This window comes from Amblyomma mixtum, chromosome 6 (genome assembly GCF_055824585.1).
Source record: "Amblyomma mixtum isolate Tamu chromosome 6, ASM5582458v1, whole genome shotgun sequence".
NCBI classification, from domain to species: domain Eukaryota; kingdom Metazoa; phylum Arthropoda; class Arachnida; order Ixodida; family Ixodidae; genus Amblyomma; species Amblyomma mixtum.
In genome coordinates, this window is record NC_143017.1 from 109,753,346 (window position 1) to 109,771,536 (window position 18,191).

The following is an 18,191-nucleotide window of genomic DNA, read 5'->3' on the forward strand; positions in this document are numbered from 1 at the left end:
CACATTCAGTTGTATGCCTTCTCAGACTTTACCTTTCCTTTGAGGCGCGGTTGAGATGTCCACGGATATATGAGACAGTTACTGCTCCCTTTCCTTTCCTCAAAAAACAATTTTTGTGTTAAAATTACGACGCAACCGTTAGTGACGCATCGTTGCGGGTGGTGTCATACGGTTTCTCGCTCCATATAGCATACGTTTCTTAGTCAGGTTAGAGGCTAGCTCGTGACAGTTACTCGAACCGAGTGTTCCTTTTCTCAGTGCGCAAACTGCGTCGAGGTCGAACGCTCACAATGGCACACTAATTCGCCTACAGAGCTCGTAAGCGGTCTAAGTGTCCTCTTATTATTTCTTTTTTTGCTACCATCGAAATACGACAGCCGTGGCCGGGATCAAACCCATGACCCTGGGATCTGCAGCTGAACGCCAAAGCAACCGGGAAAGAGTAACAGCAGTGGGAAGTTCACCATCTGACGCGACGCTACAGCACCATAAAGTATTCGCGATTTTCAGCACCTGTAGAGAGTGCGTCTCAGTTTATCCATTATGGCGGCAGTTAAAAAGTCGGAATGGCCGGTTGGTCTGATCGTATGCTGGGCACTTCACGTCTTCGTCCACTCGTCCGGCGACACGTTGCCGGTTGGGGCAGCCACTCCAAACTTCTTGAGTAGCAAAACTTTTTTAGTGAAGACGAGACCAAAATACAAGAACTTAGAGAAAAAGGCGGTTTAAAGAAAGGCTGTAGAAAAGCGGCCGAGACTGGGACTCGGCGCGCTCCTGGCCATACCGATACTCATAGCCATATCCACTCCGCCAACTGAATGTAGCCATTGTGCCTAGGTTTACTCTAACCTTGCGGCTCAAGCTCTCCCGAGGCAAGTGAAGCGAGAATGGGGAAACTCACTCTGTTGTCGGGCACCGATCATGGCACTTGATCCGTGGCAGCAGCAGATCGCGCCCTAGGGTTCAGAAGTGTGTCCGGAATCCAGAACTCGCAGCAGGCCCATCACTTCCTCCCGGCAGACGAAGTTGCACAGTGCCGCCGAAGTCGCGGCGCTTCGCTCCGTCGGTCTCGCTTCGCTCGCTCCTCGGCGCTGTCATGGAGTCTTGGCTCCGAGGCCTCCCCCAAAGAAATCACCTCACTTGGGCCTTGGTCCCCGGGGCTTCTCACCAAGATGTTGCCCCGTCAGGCTTCCGGAAGGTACTGCCTCCAACCGCTTCGCAGAAAGCCGCTCGGACGATCCTGGTCACGGCACCAGTTAAAAAGGTCGGAGTGGCCGGTTGGTCTGATCGTATCCTGGTCACGGCACCAGTTAAACGCGAAGCGCTTCGTGCCATTGTCATTCGTCGCATCGAAGTGCTTCAAGTTTAACTGCGGCGCTACGGAACACTTCTCCTGGGTGCAGCCTACATAGAATCGTGCTTCTTTAAATTTTCTCGCTAAACTCGCTCTTGTTTTATCAGCAGTGGCGATCTCGAGTGAGTCAGTCTTTCCTTGCACTACGCTGAAAAAAGGCCAAACGAGAGGCAGTTGACTAGGGACGCTGAGGAGAAATTGAAGTTGGCTTGTATCGACAGAATACCAGCTCCTGATTACAAAAACGCCACTCATACTGACAACAGAGCTCTTGTAATGTAGAAAAGAGCAAGAACCAAAATACAGGTATCGCCGCCACAGGCCATACTCGCAAGTACAAGCATGATGACGTCATAGGACAAAACAGTGTTGCTAGAACCAATGGTTCTAGTAACACTGGGACACGAGAAGCTATGAATCACTGAGGCGTAGCCAATGCATGCGCAACTCTCCTTGACATCGCGCTTGAGATGGCGCTATGTACCCGGCAGCTACGCGCGCGTCTGCAGCATCGGGACCAATCAGCGCCTGCTCACCGGCGATAGGCGGGCTCCAGGTATTCCGCTAACGGTGACAAGGTACACGGTATGTTGTCTTTTTGCGAGAACTTCGTTGACGACTTCGAGAACGGGATCCATCGTAACGCTGGAAAAACGCCGGTGCAAACCTAAACGATGGTTGGTTGGTTTATGGGGTTTAACGTCCCAAAGCGACTCAGGCTATGAGAGACGCCGTAGTGAGGGGCTCCGGAAATTTAGACCACCTGGGGTTCTTTAGCGTGCACTGACATCGCACAGTACACGGGCCTCTAGAATTTCGCCTCCATCGAAATCCAACCGCCGCGGCCGGGATTGAACCCGCGTCTTTCGGGTCAGCAGCCGAGCGCCATAACCACTGAGCCACCGCGGCGGCTGCAAACCTAAACGAAGCGACGGTAGCGACGGCCGCAATAGCCGATAGATGCCTTCAACGTGCGGCCGGCGGTAGCTTTCTTTTCGGCTGCTGCTAGGCCGCTCTGCTGGCCGTCAGAAATCACGGAGCCTGCGTTACGTCATATGCACGTCATGTTTCACGTCACTTAGCCCTGTGTCGTCATAAGAGAGTCCCAAGTTTGAATCAGAGCGGCGGGAAAAACTTTTTCAACTTCGAATCCAAATTTCTTGGAAATAAATGTATCTTTCGCTGCCTGCCAAGTGGCAACAAAGCCATGAAATGCCGAACTATCAAATTTTACTACAAAAAAAAATATTGAGAGAGCTCTCCTCACTGTCTCTTTAAGGAAGGAAGGGCAGTCTGGCGCGTGAAAACAGCTGGCATGAATGCGGAGCGGTGCACGGCGCAGAAGCACTTATAAATCGAGAAAATTTTAAATTGATAACATCGACGTTGGAGACTTTCACAACGGATGAATGAATAAGCTAGAAGGGCGATTTTTTTTTGTTTTTTTTTTTGCATTTAGCACCCCGGGTAAGCAAGGCTTCGCGACTGTCATGCGGCTGGCGTAGAAAACACGTTAGAAACGTTCGCACTGTCGCATGAGTTTGAACCACGAAAGCTGACACCCATTCTGCGTCTTTGTGCGCTCATGAATATAATTTTCGTGGTCATCAATTTCCGATACAACGTGCGAATTTAGACATGATTATAAATTTGTGATCCTTTTTACAGGTGGAAACTGAGAACTGTATATGAGATTGCCTTCCCCGCACGCTATTTTCTCGCGGCAACCACGTCTCTCTTATTAGTAAGCAGTGGATTATTCGGTCCCTACCATCCGCCCGTCTGAGTGCACATTTCCAGCCGCAGCGACGAATTGGGGCAGTGATGAAGCGCGAAAAGAATTATAACGAAATGGAGTTCGAGTAAACCGCTATATCGCTGTCCCCTTACCCCCTTCCCGCTAACAAATCCCTATACACGCATGCTGTAATAACGCCTGACATTACAGGCACATTCACGCAAAAAACTCGAGTTTCCGTTAGCCGTGTTCTCTGGTACCGTTGTTAGCAAAGAGCACATCGTACTTACATAGGTCAACACAGATTATCTGTTTTAGAAGTAGAGGTTTGGTTCCTGATAATAACTAAGCTGTCCTAGTCCTGTGAACGCGCCACTACACAGCGTGCAAACTTCCTGTCCTCGTGCTCTCTCTGTACCGCCTCTTCTATCTTGTCAGCGTGCAAACATACACGTAACAGAGCTCCTAAGATATGTTTTTGCAGCCTAACAACGTCTGAGTGTGCCGGCAAACTACTCGCGAAACGAAGCAAATAGCGTGTTCCTGCGCGCCCATCGTTCTCAGACTAGCGAAAGTCAGAAAAATAGATTTTAAGCGGGTAGGAATAACCAAGCGAAAGTTATCTGATTGGTGGTTAAAATCAAAGCGAAAGTAAAATTTCACGAGTCATGGCTAGATGGCGTGAGCAATCGCCCAATTTAAAGAGTTCAGCCTTATTGATCCATTCATTCATACATCTATCGCCAAAAGCATAGAGCTATTGCCAAAAGACGGCTCGAAGCAGTCTAAGCCATGGAGGAAAAGCTGTCTTGCTTGCTAGCAGTACATTGCTCTAGGTTCTAGAGCAGTGTACTAGCAGCATCTGATGGCAGGAACGGCAACTTTTCCAGTGCAGTTGTTACACTTTTATGATGCAAAGTTTTGCGACTCCCGCAAAATATAATGTCGAGTCAAAACTTCGGCACGTGGCACTTGTGCGTTCATTTCGAATAATCCTGATATCAGCGGAAGGAATGAGACGCACAAGAGAACACGAAGACAAGCAGGCGCCGTTTGCCTTCGATATTCATGGCCTGAACTTACTGCTTCCCTGGAAACCAAAGGTACACGTGCGTTGTGCAGATCAGGCATGGCAATAGACCACTTCAGATTGAGGCCACCGCTATCTGTCGTCTAGCCGCCGGCACCATAGGTAATGTATGCGAGCATGCAAACAATAGGTCTGCACGTGCTGAGAAGACAGAGTTCATCACAAACTTTCACCCGGCATATCTGTCAACGTTATCTCTCCTCCGGAAGTCCGACCGGAACAAAAGCATGTCGTAAGGCAACGTTAATCTTATCAGGAAACCACGTCGGCATAGTGGCTGGCAGCTGAGAACCTATTCGCAATTAGCAATGCAAAACATGCGCTGCATGTCTGCCTGCAATAATTTTGCAAGCCAGTTGGATATCTACAGGCATTAACTATGCCACCTCACCACTCTACTTCTGGACTGCCGTAGGCAGCTTCATAACTAAATTTTCATTCTCAATGTTCCTCTCGTACATAGTGCAGGTGAATATTGAAGCTTGAAGTACCCCCTGTCCTCCCCATTCCCAACCGGATTGTAGAAGACGTCCGCTACAGCTGCAGTGCCGATTTTGAGCAACGAGCTTCGGAAAAAAAAAGATGGAGTACGGCGTAGAGCCTTCGTCAGGCGAAAATGCTGCTCCACTTTTAGGCGGGTTCTGTTTTTCCGGCAGCTTCCCGCCTAGCTCCGTTGGGTGTACTTACTCGCTGACCCCTGTATGTGAGTGACAACATAGGGCCAGTCTGCAACTCACTTCGACAGAATGGGCTTCTTCGACAGTTGTTTCGGGCTTTGATGTTGTCCCATACATATTTAGAGATGACCACCCCAGGGTGGAGTAGGTTCTGAATAAGTGAATCACCAGCGTGCAGCCAAGCGTAGTTATACGACAATTAAAGAAGCCTATAAAATTCTACAAAACTCTAGAAGCTTTGACGCTTTGTAGCATCAAAACGCGCTGTACAGAAATATTTTCACAAAAGTAATGATACTGCGTCAGTATAGTACTACACAAAGGGACAGTCGTTGACTTTAAGTGTGACTAGTCAAGTACTTACGTATTTTTATTCCAGTGAAGCAACGCATAAAAAAAAAAGAGTAAGTAAGTCGGTATATGTTTGGGTGTCTGTCTGTACAATACTACTGGTGTAAGGAAAAAGGGATCAAAATGAAAATTGAACGGCAGCACCCACGGAGTACTTGTATGCTGTCTGTTCTCTGGTCCAAGTGCATGCCCACGAGTTTGTGACTTTTTCACTACTCGATTGCTTTAAGGTCCTGAAATTAGAGCTCATTAATTTCACTTATTATTTTAGATATCCTAAAGGACTCGTACTGCGCTATCGAACAGGGCATAGGGTTGTGCTTCTTCGCAAATGCCTCGTCTCTGATAAAAAACAGAATGAATGTTTACTTCGCAAGAAGAAAGAAAAGAGGAGACTCACGACCACCAAGACAGGAATAAAAAACACCATGGAGAAAACACAACGACGCTATATATAGTTCGAAAACGGCGTAGCAACGTCGCGTGGAACCTCCGCCTCACCAAAAAAAATAATAATAACAATAAATGCTACGCACGCTTGGCGCGTGTATTCACTTAGTTTCTCTGGTTAGCCTTTACGGTGGATAAGTGGTTATAGTGCTTGGCTGCTGAACCGAAAGACTCGAGTTCGATCCCAGCAGCGGCGATCGCATTTCAATGGAGGCGATAAGCTATAGAGGCCCGTGTACAGTTCGATGTCATTGCATGGCAAAAATTACAGGTGATCGAAATTATCCGAAGCACTCCACTACAACGTCCTTCATAGAGTGAGTCACTTTGGGACGTTAAACCTTACAAACTAAGCAACTCAGCTTATCTGGCTATTTAGTGACAAAGCCAGAAACTAGGCATCAGGCGCAAATGAGGGCCACAATTTGTTCTTCCGCAGTAAAATGTATACAGAGTTCGATCCCCGCCGCGGCGGCCGAATTTCTATCTATGAAGGCGAAATTCTAGAGGCCCGTGCACTGTGCGATGTCAGTGCATGTTAAAGAACCACAGGTGGTCGAAATTTCCGGAGCCCTTCGCTACGGCGTCTCTCATAGCCTGAGTTGCTTTGGGACGTTAAACTCAGATAAACCAAATATATGCAAAGCTACACCACAAGGCCATGACAGGTGGCCGCGTCCTTGCCACGTGCTCGTTTTCACGGCACCCAGATAGTAGCAGCGAGCGGGAAAATAACACGCGATACGCCTGCCGCCCAGTGACGTGTGCTTGTGGGAATGTCTCCGTGCATGCTTCGGCAGCAAAATTTGTTTTTGCGGTTCTGGAGAGCCAGAATTTCTAGCTCTGCAGCGTCAACGAAGGATCGTATGTTCGCAAAATAAAACTGACCGGTCTGTTACTAACGGGCAGTTAAAAATATGTGATATCAATGAGGCAGTGAAATGTAATAGTCAACTATTAGATCGCGGCTAACGAGCTTGCTACCGAATACGTCTTAACTGTTTTCTACCCACCACCGGTGACGAAGTCGTTAGCTCAAAAAAAAATCTATGTTTCGATAATACCAGCAGTCTTTGATGATACAATGGCGGCGCAGGTGTTCCCTCACCTGGACGAGGCATGCGACCGCTTCCTGGACCTCGTGGCCGAGAAGGGCGCCGGCGGCGAGAAGGAGGTGGCCGCGTACGCGCTGTTCAAGCCACTGGCCATGGAGTACATCTGCCACGGGAGCTTCGGCATCGCCAACCGCTTCCAGGAAGAGACCATGCACCCGCTGTTCCGCATGGCCACCAGGGTGCTGCCGGGCACCATGACAGGCCCCATGCACATGATCGCCCGTGAGTGCCGTACCTTTCACCGCCATGACGTTGCGAGTCGCGACCCTGCGTAGTCGTTTACAGTACCAAAATTGAGCTGTACGGTTTAAACACTGAGTATGGAGTGTATACCGAAAATTGCGGGACTTGCTGATGCGCGAATGATCTTTCTGGGTTTGTGTGCGCTCGAGGGGGGTTTTATTCTTTTCACCGGTCATAATGAGCACGTTCTCCTCGCAGAGAGCTCGACTACCTTGAACAGCGTGGTGGCGCCGTTCCTGTGGCTGAACAGCAAGATCGGCAGCTTCACCTACGACCGTTTTTCGAAGCTCGCCTACAAGGCCATAGACCTCAGGCGCAAGAACCCGCTGCCCGTAAGCAGCGCTCTTTTCTGGTCGCGCGCAATAGACTGTTCCAGGCCCTTCAGACTTGGAAGCTAACGGTGAAAGTCGTCGGAAGGGTATTTGAAAGAAACTGATTGTAGGCTACAATTCAATTCTGGCCTTCCAATTCTGTTGTGGCTATTGTAGCAAACTGCCAGACTTCCAGGCTCCACTATTCACTCTGTGGCCATTAACCAGCAAAGCGTACAGAAATCAGGGTGTTTGGGAATATGATGCACCAGCTTCAGACACGGATCGGCATTGCACACGACAGCCTATAGGGGTGCCTGCCAGAGACATAGTTTAGAGTTACCTATTGACTATATTTACTTACAGATGGGACATGTCCGATTGAATCTGAGCTGGTTTTCCGCTACTCTCTTGACCCATATTCGCATCTCTTTACCGACAGATTTTTTTTTATATTGTATCTTTCATGCCTTCCAATCAAGAAGTTCTGAGCATCAGCAGCGGCCTACCGCGGACAAGGTCATCCAGACTTACCCCTCGCAGTGGCCCAATCGCGCGAGCAAAGCTGTTACCCGATCAATTCCCCGTTTTTCATAGCTCAATTATTTTGCAAGAAAAAGAAAATGTGATATGACGGACATTCTAGACAAGGTTTTTGTCCCCTGACCAGCCAAGTTGCTCTTCACTCCGTCTTCATTATTCCTTAACAGCCCCATGAGTACTATTAGTCCCATGTTTTAAGGAAATCCCTCAAAGGTAGAATACATTAGTAATAAGGTAGTAATTTTAGGACAAAGTGTAAGCTTTGGCAAGTTGGTCCAACATTATCTGAAGAGCGCCAAGACGCCGGCACAGGTAGGGCACTGACTTACAACTGACTATATTGACACTTTGCCACTGCTTATTCAGCACGCGCTTTGACATGTGCAGAATAGACGCCCATATTCTCGCCGAGGAGAGGTGTTTTTTTCGATTTGACACGTGCGGGATGTAAAATCACCTGCGTGTTTTTTCACTATATCTATTTATGAGATGAATTTAATGCATAGGACGCGTCGCGGTGGCTCAGGGATTATTGTGCTTGTCTGCTGACCCGAAGGACGCGGGTTCGATCCCGGCCACGACGGTCGCACTTCGATGGGGGCGAAATTCTTGAGGAACGTGTACTGTGCGATGTCAGAGCACATTAAAAAAACCGCAGGTAGGCGAACTTACTTGGAGCCCTCCACTATTGCGCCCCTCATTGCCGGAGTAAATTTGAGGCTTTAAACCCCATAAAACGAATCCAAAATCTACGACATGGGTATGGGTCACGTGTTCATGCGCTCTCTTTATAAAAATATATTGCTCGTCGTAAGTACCATCGGCCATTAGTTCACGCTTAGGCTTGCCACTGCCGAGCTATAGTATACGGCGTGGGAAGAGCCGCATTCATAATAACACCGTCATTTTCTTTCAGAACGGAAGAAAAGACATCTTGCAGATACTGTTGGATGCTGAAACCGAAGACGAAGCAGCTCGAAGTGAAGTGACTGATGGTATGTTCACCGTTCATATTGAGCGCCCTACCACGTCAATCTGTATAGTGGCACTGAAGAAAACTTTGAGTGAATTGCCGTCGTTAGGGGAGTAGATTTCTGTACACGGTAGAGGGCGCAGCCTTGCTGCGCCGCTGTGCAAGCATGCAAGCCTCGAGTAACGGAGGCCCCTTCGTCCTTCCACATATGAAAAAGTTGCGCAGCGTGCTTCACGAGTGCCCTGAGGCTATGAGCTTGAGTTTATCATATCAAAATATGGTTGCGTTATGGTGGTGGTGGTGTTTACGTAAAGGTGGAATCAGCCTTAACGTGACCTGCCGGCAACTGCTTCACCGCAGTCACGGATTTGAATGAATGAGTTTCTGCCACTGACCCTTATGGCCAGCGTCATTTAAAAACTTCTAGAGTATTTTTGTCCAATGCATCTGATAATGTATTAGTTTTTTTTTTCTTGAGAGTGCCACGCACATGTACACAGAAGAAATAAAAAATACTGCAAAGGAAGGACCGAAAATGAAGAATGCCGCTCGCGCGAAACTGTTCCAGGTGTCTTCAAGGTCGAAAAAAAGATGACACCAACGGAGATTTCTGTCAACACTGGGATGCTTCTAATTGCCGGGTAAGATATTGAATTTCCCAGCGCAGCACGCGTTGTTGGTGAGCGCTTTCCAGTTCCTCTATTTCATTACACATTCAGGTACCCATCTAGGAAAAAAAAAAACAAGGCATTTAATCCCATAGCTGAAAAGTGTGAGTCATTGTGGTTTTCACGCATACAAACTACAAAACCCGGGCTGTACAGAAAGGGGAGTTTGCTTCCCGTTTTCTTAGGGGAAAGAAATCATGCAGCTGCGCGTGTACACACACACGTGCTTGTGGCTTTATTTTGCTGTTTCTCGTTTCAGCTTCGGAACCACCTCCGTGGCGCTCAGTTTCGTGTGCCATATGCTCGCGAAACACCCCGACATCCAGGAAAAAGTAAGAGAGGAAGTGAAGCAAGTGAGAGAAAAATACGTGAGTGTTTACGCTTGTTGTCTATCCTCTTCGATATTAAAACCGCCGTAAAACCGCCTCGCTATTAAAACATGTTCGCGGAAATATATGAAACTTCTGTGAGTTACTCTACAAACTGAACATTACGTAAAATCAGTACATTAGAAATTTTTTTTATTTTTTTTTTTTGGGGGGGGGTGTTCTGACACCGAACCCCTCCTGTCAACGCCATTAACGCAAGGGCAAAGGTTCTTTCCTTTTCAGCGACGTTCTAAGCATCACGCGAATATATATACCCCGTCAGCCCAGGAAATTTGCTACATAAATACATCAGTCGATGTCTTTTGCCACCCTTGCTGTGGACGTGCTGGTGCGGGCACGACGCCAAGAACAAGCCGGCGTCATAACAGGTTCTTTCTAGTTCATTTATATCCAACGATTCTGACACGAACGCAGCTGCCACATGGCTGGCCTATATGTTTCCTGCACTAATGATGGTTACGATGATGTCCTTAGTCTTAATGGCACATACCCACGGCGGGGGATTGGCCAAGGTGCATAGCGGATACAAACGCACTCATGTACAAGGAGTGGAGTATTTTTACAATTTTGAGGCTTAGAGCTAGAATTTGTACAAAATAAAAAATACGGAAAAGAAAAAGTAGTTGGTTTGGTTTAAAAAGTACTGCATTCACATTACAGCAGAGGAATCTATTAGATTAAATTATATAATTGTGAATATAATCGCACACTGATTTCAGGGCATATCCCTTAGCGCTCGCCCCGAAGGATAGTAGAATCAGAATAAAGGAAGCACTATCGCAGAGCTACCAGCCTTCTTTTTTTTTTTCTCTCGATGGCGCCGAACATGTGCGTGCATTTCCCGAAACTGTCGCACGTAGCATCGCACACGGCATATTCGCGGCGTAAGGTAGAGCGGTTGTCACTTCTATACCACCGCTGCAGGGCACCCTCGACTACACGGCGGTGACGCAAGGCCTCAAGTACCTGTCCTGCGTGGTGGACGAAACGCTACGAATCTTCCCCGTGGTCGTCGCGTGCGTACATCTGTCAGCTCCACTTGGGAAGCCACATAGGACGTTGTGCAAGGACATGAGGCAGCGTCGATGTACCTTATATTCACTCTGTTCCGCAGGTTCACGACGCGATCAGCGCGTGAGGACTTCGAATACAAGGGCGTTCAGTACCGGGCCGGCCTAAGCATCATGTCCCCAACCATGGTGGTGCAGAAGGACCCCAAGGCGTGGTCTGAGCCTCAACGCTTTGACCCTGACAGGTGAGGGCGTGCTGCCCAACTCCTTTTTTGAATAAAAAAGGTGAAAAATCAAGCTTGCAAGATTTACAGATTGTCTTGGGGTTATGTGCTCCGGCGTCGTGATTGTAGATACCCGGCTACATAGACACGCAATGAATAAGCAGGCCACCGATGAAGGCGATGGCTCCTCTTGCTTCGAAGCATGGAGGAAGGCTTCACGATGAGCACGCGCGCTTCATTTTGTCAGAATCATGATGCCACAGCATAGGCGCGACGACTGCAAGAAATCATCTGCGTTGTGCCGTGACTCGGCGATGGCGCAGTCGCCCTCAGGATGGCAGCTTAGGAACCGATCCTCGAAGTCGCCCACCAAGCTGGACCACATGTCCAGCGGCGCGCGGGAAGAAGCGTCGGCGACTTTCTTTCAGCCGTCCGCATTATCTAATGCCGCATCAGGCAGCTGCCAGAGATAAGCTGAAAGTATGAGGCTGTCTTTACCAAAAGTAACCATTCCAGGGGGTTTGCTTCTCAGCCGTACAATGGAGCCTTTACGGCACCCATAAAGGCCAAAAGGTCTCGGAAGGTGGCCACGAGGGTTCTTCTTACATTACTCATGCCCCGCTATACGGTAAAGAAACCAGTCCCGTCCCAGTAAAAAAAAAAGAACCTCTGGAACCAATTGGATTTCCAACTGGTTTCATCTGGCTCCAATTGGACAAATCCAGTTTCCAACTGGTTCCAATTGAAATGACGGTCCGATGATCCAGATGGGCTATCCAAATGGACCAGTTGGGTTTCAGAATGATGAGCACCCAGTTGGACTTACTCATTGCTGGTTTATGGTTTATGGAGTTTAACGTCCCAAAGCGACTAAGGCTATGAGAGACGCCGTAGTGGAGGGCTCCGGAAATTTCGACCACCTGGGGTTTTTTAACGTGCACTGACATCGCACAGTACACGGGCCTCTGGAATTTCTCCTCCAAAGAAATTCCAGCCACCGCGGCCGGGATCGAACCTGTGTCTTTCGGGTCAGCAGCCGAGCATAACCACTGAGCCACCGCGGCGGCCACACCTAATGTATCCAATGAATGTTTGCACATTTGACATACAGGCAGAACTAATATGGTTCTTATAATAAGAGCTATCAGCAGCTTAACCTACTAAATTGTATTCACCATCTGCACCACCACTGCGGTCGATATTAAATAACTGCGCTCAGTGGACAAGCGCCACTGGAACAAGAGGGCCTTGTTCTCTGGACGTGCATAATCAGCTAATATATGCTAGTAGTGCCTGAATGTGTAGTGTTACTTGTGTGTGATGTATCTTTGCCTGTTGGCCTTGATTTGCCTAAAAACATGCTAAATTCCTTAGAAAAATGCTGATTGGCACCAGGCACAGTGTCTCCCTGCAGTCCTCACAAATCAGCTTTCCTTTTGCACATTATGATATTTTAAGTTTTATAGTCGGATACAACCTGTCTGCAGTGAAGCTCCGCCTACATTCAGCCTTCGCGCACAGAATTCTCACACGACAAAAAAGTCGTCCGCTGCTTAAACGCTTCTTGTTACGTAAGAAAGAAGCTTATCACAAGGAAAAAAAATTATGAGCTCTAGAATTTTGATACGTGGATTGTTTGACATAGTCAGACATTAAAAAGCTGATTTCGTTTACAGTTGCTATTGGCCAGCGGAGTAATACAGGACGCCGCGGACCCTGGCCCAGTGTTAGCAACTGCTGTTTTTTTTTTAAGTTGTATCCTACTATAGAAATATTTCTCACACTGCGTACTTTGCGAAACCTAGTTGTGAGTTATATTTTGTGAATATTTTCTGGGTGAAATATGTGCCTGGCCTAATGGGTCCAATTGGTTGGCCCAGTTGAATACAATTGGGTCCACTTGGTCGGGTGACTAAAAACACAACTGGAACCAATTGGACATTCCAATTGGTTTCAATGTTTTTTTTTTCTGCAGTCGATTGGTTACTGTTGGCAAAAAGGTACGAGATTGGTTGGCGCACATGTGGGATAAACAGCAGTTTTGGAGACGTTTTGTATTCAGATTACATTAAAAAGAAAGGAAAAGACAAAACCAGAGGCTCTGGCCAGCAAGGAACGATCTCACTTTCGAATATGTGTCGCGTGCTTTGTGGAGGTTCTATTCCTGCTCATTGCAGCTACAGACACGTGACGCTCTGCGACTGCCGCGTGCAGGTTTCTGCCCGAGAACGTGGCCCTGCAGCACGGCATGGCGTACCAGCCTTTCGGCCAGGGCCCGCGCAACTGTATCGGCAAGAGGCTGGCACTCATCGAGATCATCTACACTGTGGGTCGCATCGTGGAGCGCTTCCGCCTTGAGACGGGACCTTCCCAGAAGGCGAGCATGGCTTCACCTTCTTTGCGCAGCCCTTGCGAATACAGCAAAAAGCTGTTGACTCGGATTTCACGCGACCGATGAAAATATCCGAATTAACCAAGTGTCAAATTATCGGGGCGACCTAAAGAAAGCCCTACATCAACGCACTTTTATTCCTTGGAAAAAGTCAGTAATTGTTGGTTGCTTCTTGCAAGAAATTTACATCGCAATAACGATTTTTCGCAGTTTTGCCTAATAATGCAGTGCGTGCACAGTGTGGGACGAACCAACACATGTCCTCTACGGCAATCAGGGCAACAAACGCCTCCCCCTTCTCAAACACGCGCAGACCGCGATAAAAAACACGCTGCGTAAACGCAAGCGGAGTAATGTAAAACGACTGCAGGCTCCGCGATAACACGTAGAACGCTGACAGCACGGTGCGCCAACGAAATGAAAACGCAGAAGAAAATGGCAGAGCGCATCACAAAACAAAGAAGCATCCTGGCGTACCTCGTCGGCTCATGATCATGGCGATGAGCACGGCGCCTTTGCATTTCGGTTGAACACCAGCTCTACTCATTCTATGGTGGCCTGACTTTTGATTTGCTCATTAACCATCATCTACATTTCTGGCGCCCTGTGCAGCTGCGATCCCCGCCGCCTGTCCGAACTAACCGAAGGGCTGTCGATGGCTCCGAAATAACGCGAGTTTAATGGCATAGAAATGAAGTACATACTCCTGAAAGGACTGAACGGGGCTTCTGAACTATCCAGTATTCAGAATAAACGGGGGTCGAATTAACAAGGTTTTATTGTTATACTGTGCTGGCCTGTATAGGTTGTCCGATCACAATTAGGTTCAGAATGCAAGAGACGGATAACTGGCACAGCAAAACACCACGCCGTTGTTAGCAGTGATGAAAATTGACCTGCATATCAGATCACTAGTACCCTAATAATTCGATCGTCGTTAGGCATGACTCCTTCAACGTTCAGTTCTGCATATGCCTGCGCAGAATACCTTACTTCATATAACGTGTTATATAACACCTGTATCTCACCGGTACTCATCTATGCGGCAGATACGTGAAGGCTAAAGAAAATGGTTCTACTTAAATAGAGGACAACGCAGCTAGCTATGGAAAGAAATTTCTTTCCATAGCTAGCTTCTTTCCTAGTAGCACAAAATGTCTCCAGAACGTTATGGCAATGTCGCCAATGTTTTATAACGTTGTGCAACATACTCCGACGTTACAGCAACATGTCCATAAGTTGGTCAGGATGACACTCTCTGCTAACATTGCAGCCAAATGCTCAGAAATTCGTTAGGATAACATACCATCTGCCATCTTTGGAACAACATCGAGAAGCAACGTTGAGGCAATACAGCCTGATGAACGTTATTATAATGCTTGAATCATAACAATAAAGCAACATTACAAATATATTTCAAGTACAGAGTTCCAGAAGTTTTCTGACTTGCTACAGTAAACATTTTTTTCAACTATAGCAGTACCTTGCAACTAAACCTCTTCTGTTGCGCCTGCTATAAATTGCATGCACAGCTCGATTAATATGTCGCAAAGCTTTGTTTATTACCTATTCGCCACTGTCACCCTTGGGACACCCTTCAGGAACGGCTATATAAGCTTGACTCTAAGTTATTCGCTCGGAGGTGAGTGTATGAGTTGCATGTTGTACTGTATTGTGGAGCTCAAGTGTCTGTCGCTCTCGTTGGTCCTCGAAAAGCGTTATGATATGTTGTGAAGCTTACCAATTGGCAGGCCTGCATGCTTGTGCAGGGTTGCTAAAATTTTCAAGATTGTTACATTGATGTTATGAAACATTGTGGCAACGTTGCAGCAATGTTGTACATATGTGGACACAATGTAGCAGCCATGTTTTTCACGTATGTTGTCTTGATATTGCCAAAGGAGGACACTAGCCACGTTAATGCAGCCTAAATAGGTAACATTGCTGCAATGTTCCAGCAGCAATCTGTGCTACTAGGGAAAATTGTAGGTGTAACGTCAGGAGACAGGAAGAAGGCATGTGGGACAGGGAACAAACACATGGTAATGATATCATAGTAGAAATCAAGAGAAAATGGGCTTGTGCAAGACATAAGAAGGCAAAGTTAGGTTGGTGGATGATCGAGATTAAGAAGTTTGCGGGATAGAGTGGTCGCAGCTGGCACAGGACAAGGTTAATGGAGATATATGGGAGAGGCTTTTGTCATGCAGTGGGCATAGTCAGGCTGCTGGATTATTCAGCAGTGCTGTCTTTCCTTGTTTGTTGACATCGCCCTGCCAATCGGTTTCAGGAGACAATGGACCTTCGCTTCTACTCGATGGTCTGCGAACCTCGTGAGGGTCCCTGGATCAAATTCTCACCACTTCCAACAGAAGAGCAAGCTTAAGGAAGGACACCGGCAGAAGCTGCATTCTAGACACCCCCGAGAATACTTCGGCAGTGTCATCTCGCCTCGACATGACTGGGAGACTGCAGTACAAAACATCGATTCCACCATTTTATAGAGAAGGCAGGACTGGCGACCAAACCGCACAAGCGGCAGCTATTGCACTGTATTGTATTTATTCAGCACAAGGTCTGACAGCGTGGTAGTGAGTTTGTAGTTGCAATCTGTTTTCAGACCTCAAATTAGCCATAACCCCACACTACTAAAATTACCGTTCACTGGCACAGTCCACGGAGCATGCTCAAAATGCACTATACATAGTTTTCACCGACGTCACAGCGGCCGCCATCCCGAAAGCGCAGCGAAAGCCTTGGCGATTTGTTAACCCGCCCATCACCAGCCGGTTCCCGCGTACACTGTGGAAGCTAGCCACAGTACCCAAAGATGGCGCCCGTGACGTCACGTGAAAACTGTCTATAAAGAAAAAAAAAACTTCCGCAGAAGGGCACGCGCCAAAAGCAGTCTCAGGCAGGACAGGATTTCAGGCACCTCCCTTCAGGTGACATGTGAAAATAAAACCCAGATCGCTGTCGGCAACGTTGTACCATCTCGCATGGCCAATCAGCACACATGCCGTTTATAAGGGAAAAAAATAGTCCCTCAGAGCAACACAGTAAAATCCTTACCTGCCAACATAAACCATTCAGCGTCATATCGTTCGCCTAAACTACATGGCGCTCATTTTTGCGAAGAGTTCATTGCGTCTCGCTGCAGGGAGTTGAGGATGAAGCAAGGTAAGATCGAGTGCTTGCTAAGCTGGCTTGCTGCCCGGACATTTCAGATTAGCCAAACAACAACTGCGCAAACTTTAGCACACATGCACCTCGTCAGCCGACGATTCAGCAGTTACATTAAACCATAACTGATTTCTCCATGAATAGTTGCGCTACCGAAAGTCTGGCACAGCTGACACAAAAAGAAACGAACAGCTATCCTAGATTATCTGTTCTGGAAATGCGTCCTGAGTAAATTATTAGATGATTGTGAACATCAATTCGTCATTCCAAATTAGGCTTCTAAGATAAGCTAAAACCGTTTATTTGCGATAGGAACCAGATGTCACTGAAAAGCGTTATCCTATAATAGAGAATTTTAGCATAGCCTATACTGTGTACTGTGCTGCTTACCATGGCCGTCAGTGTGAAAGTGTGCATGCGCAGATTATGCCGACGGCGCGCGCGCATTGACAGTTGGCGGCTGTGGACGCGCATCAGCGATGTGCTTAGCATTGTAAACATTCCCCAATCTGTCACCGCAACCTGTTCGCAAGTGAGCAAACTATGCAAGTGAGGTTTTGATCACAGAGGCCCGTGTACTGTGCGATGTCAGTGAACATTAAAGAACCCGGTGGTCAAAATTTCCGGAGCCCTTCACTACGGCGTCCCTCATAGCCCGAGTTGCTTTGGGACGTTAAACCCCAATAAACCAAACCAACACAGACGACTAAACGCAGCGGCACTGGACACGCGTCTCGCGTTACAGTGCGCCCGCCTGTATACCGCACGAAATCATTAGCCCTTCGTTACCGACAAGTCTTGCGGCTAGGCCTTACAACTCTACGTGAAAGCAATATTTTCTCTACATCGATGCAGTGACAGCTGTGACTTCTAAGCCGGCACACCTGCTGAGACGAAGACTGAACACAGGGGAGGAGCAATATGACAAATCGGAAGCGTGCACGACCAGAAGGAATCTGAATTGCTAGTCATAGCAAGGCACTTCCGGGACGCTAGTGAAGTTCTTTAGGAATATCCAGATTCTAACGGCAATTATAAGCTAGGCAAGCGGCATGGGAAAAACACTTCGCACGAAGACACCGCTCGTCTCTTGCTGCCGTCACATCCTTCCCGCGAAAGTTCGCAGACAATCATGGACAAAGGTTTGCGGTATGTGAATTGGCAGGAAAAAAAAAGGAAAAAAAAAACATCACAATTCATTGTGTTGGCATGTGCAGCTGTTGACGCGTTTACCAGGAGTGCCGTTACTACCGATCTCCTGATGTGACTACCCTTTGGCCAGTGGGAATGCTCCCATATGATGATATCACTTCCCTCTAGCCAATAACACGAGCTTAGCCAATAACACGAATAACACGAGCTGTTATTCTTCCATTTTTCTAACAAAGATATTCCAGCAGTCGCTCGAAAAAAGTTCTTTGCCGGCTGAATGGAAGGTAGGGAAGGTGATCCCACTCCATAAATCAGGTGACAAGCATCG

General features: G+C 47.6%; 1 protein-coding gene across 1 annotated transcript in view; it reads left to right on the forward strand.

Moving 5' to 3' along the window:
* LOC149340012 (cytochrome P450 3A5-like) overlaps nt 1-16,116 on the forward strand; it is a 36,712-nt gene extending 20,596 nt beyond the window's left edge. Inside the window, exons 6-14 of the mRNA XM_089548755.1 lie at nt 6,757-6,997; nt 7,217-7,350; nt 8,789-8,867; nt 9,414-9,486; nt 9,773-9,881; nt 10,827-10,918; nt 11,017-11,157; nt 13,351-13,513; nt 15,819-16,116. Coding sequence (XP_089404881.1) covers nt 6,757-6,997; nt 7,217-7,350; nt 8,789-8,867; nt 9,414-9,486; nt 9,773-9,881; nt 10,827-10,918; nt 11,017-11,157; nt 13,351-13,513; nt 15,819-15,914 — 1,128 coding nt within the window. The 3' untranslated portion in view covers nt 15,915-16,116. The remainder of the gene's footprint in view (nt 1-6,756; nt 6,998-7,216; nt 7,351-8,788; nt 8,868-9,413; nt 9,487-9,772; nt 9,882-10,826; nt 10,919-11,016; nt 11,158-13,350; nt 13,514-15,818) is intronic.
* The last annotated feature ends 2,075 nt before the right edge of the window (nt 16,117-18,191 follow it).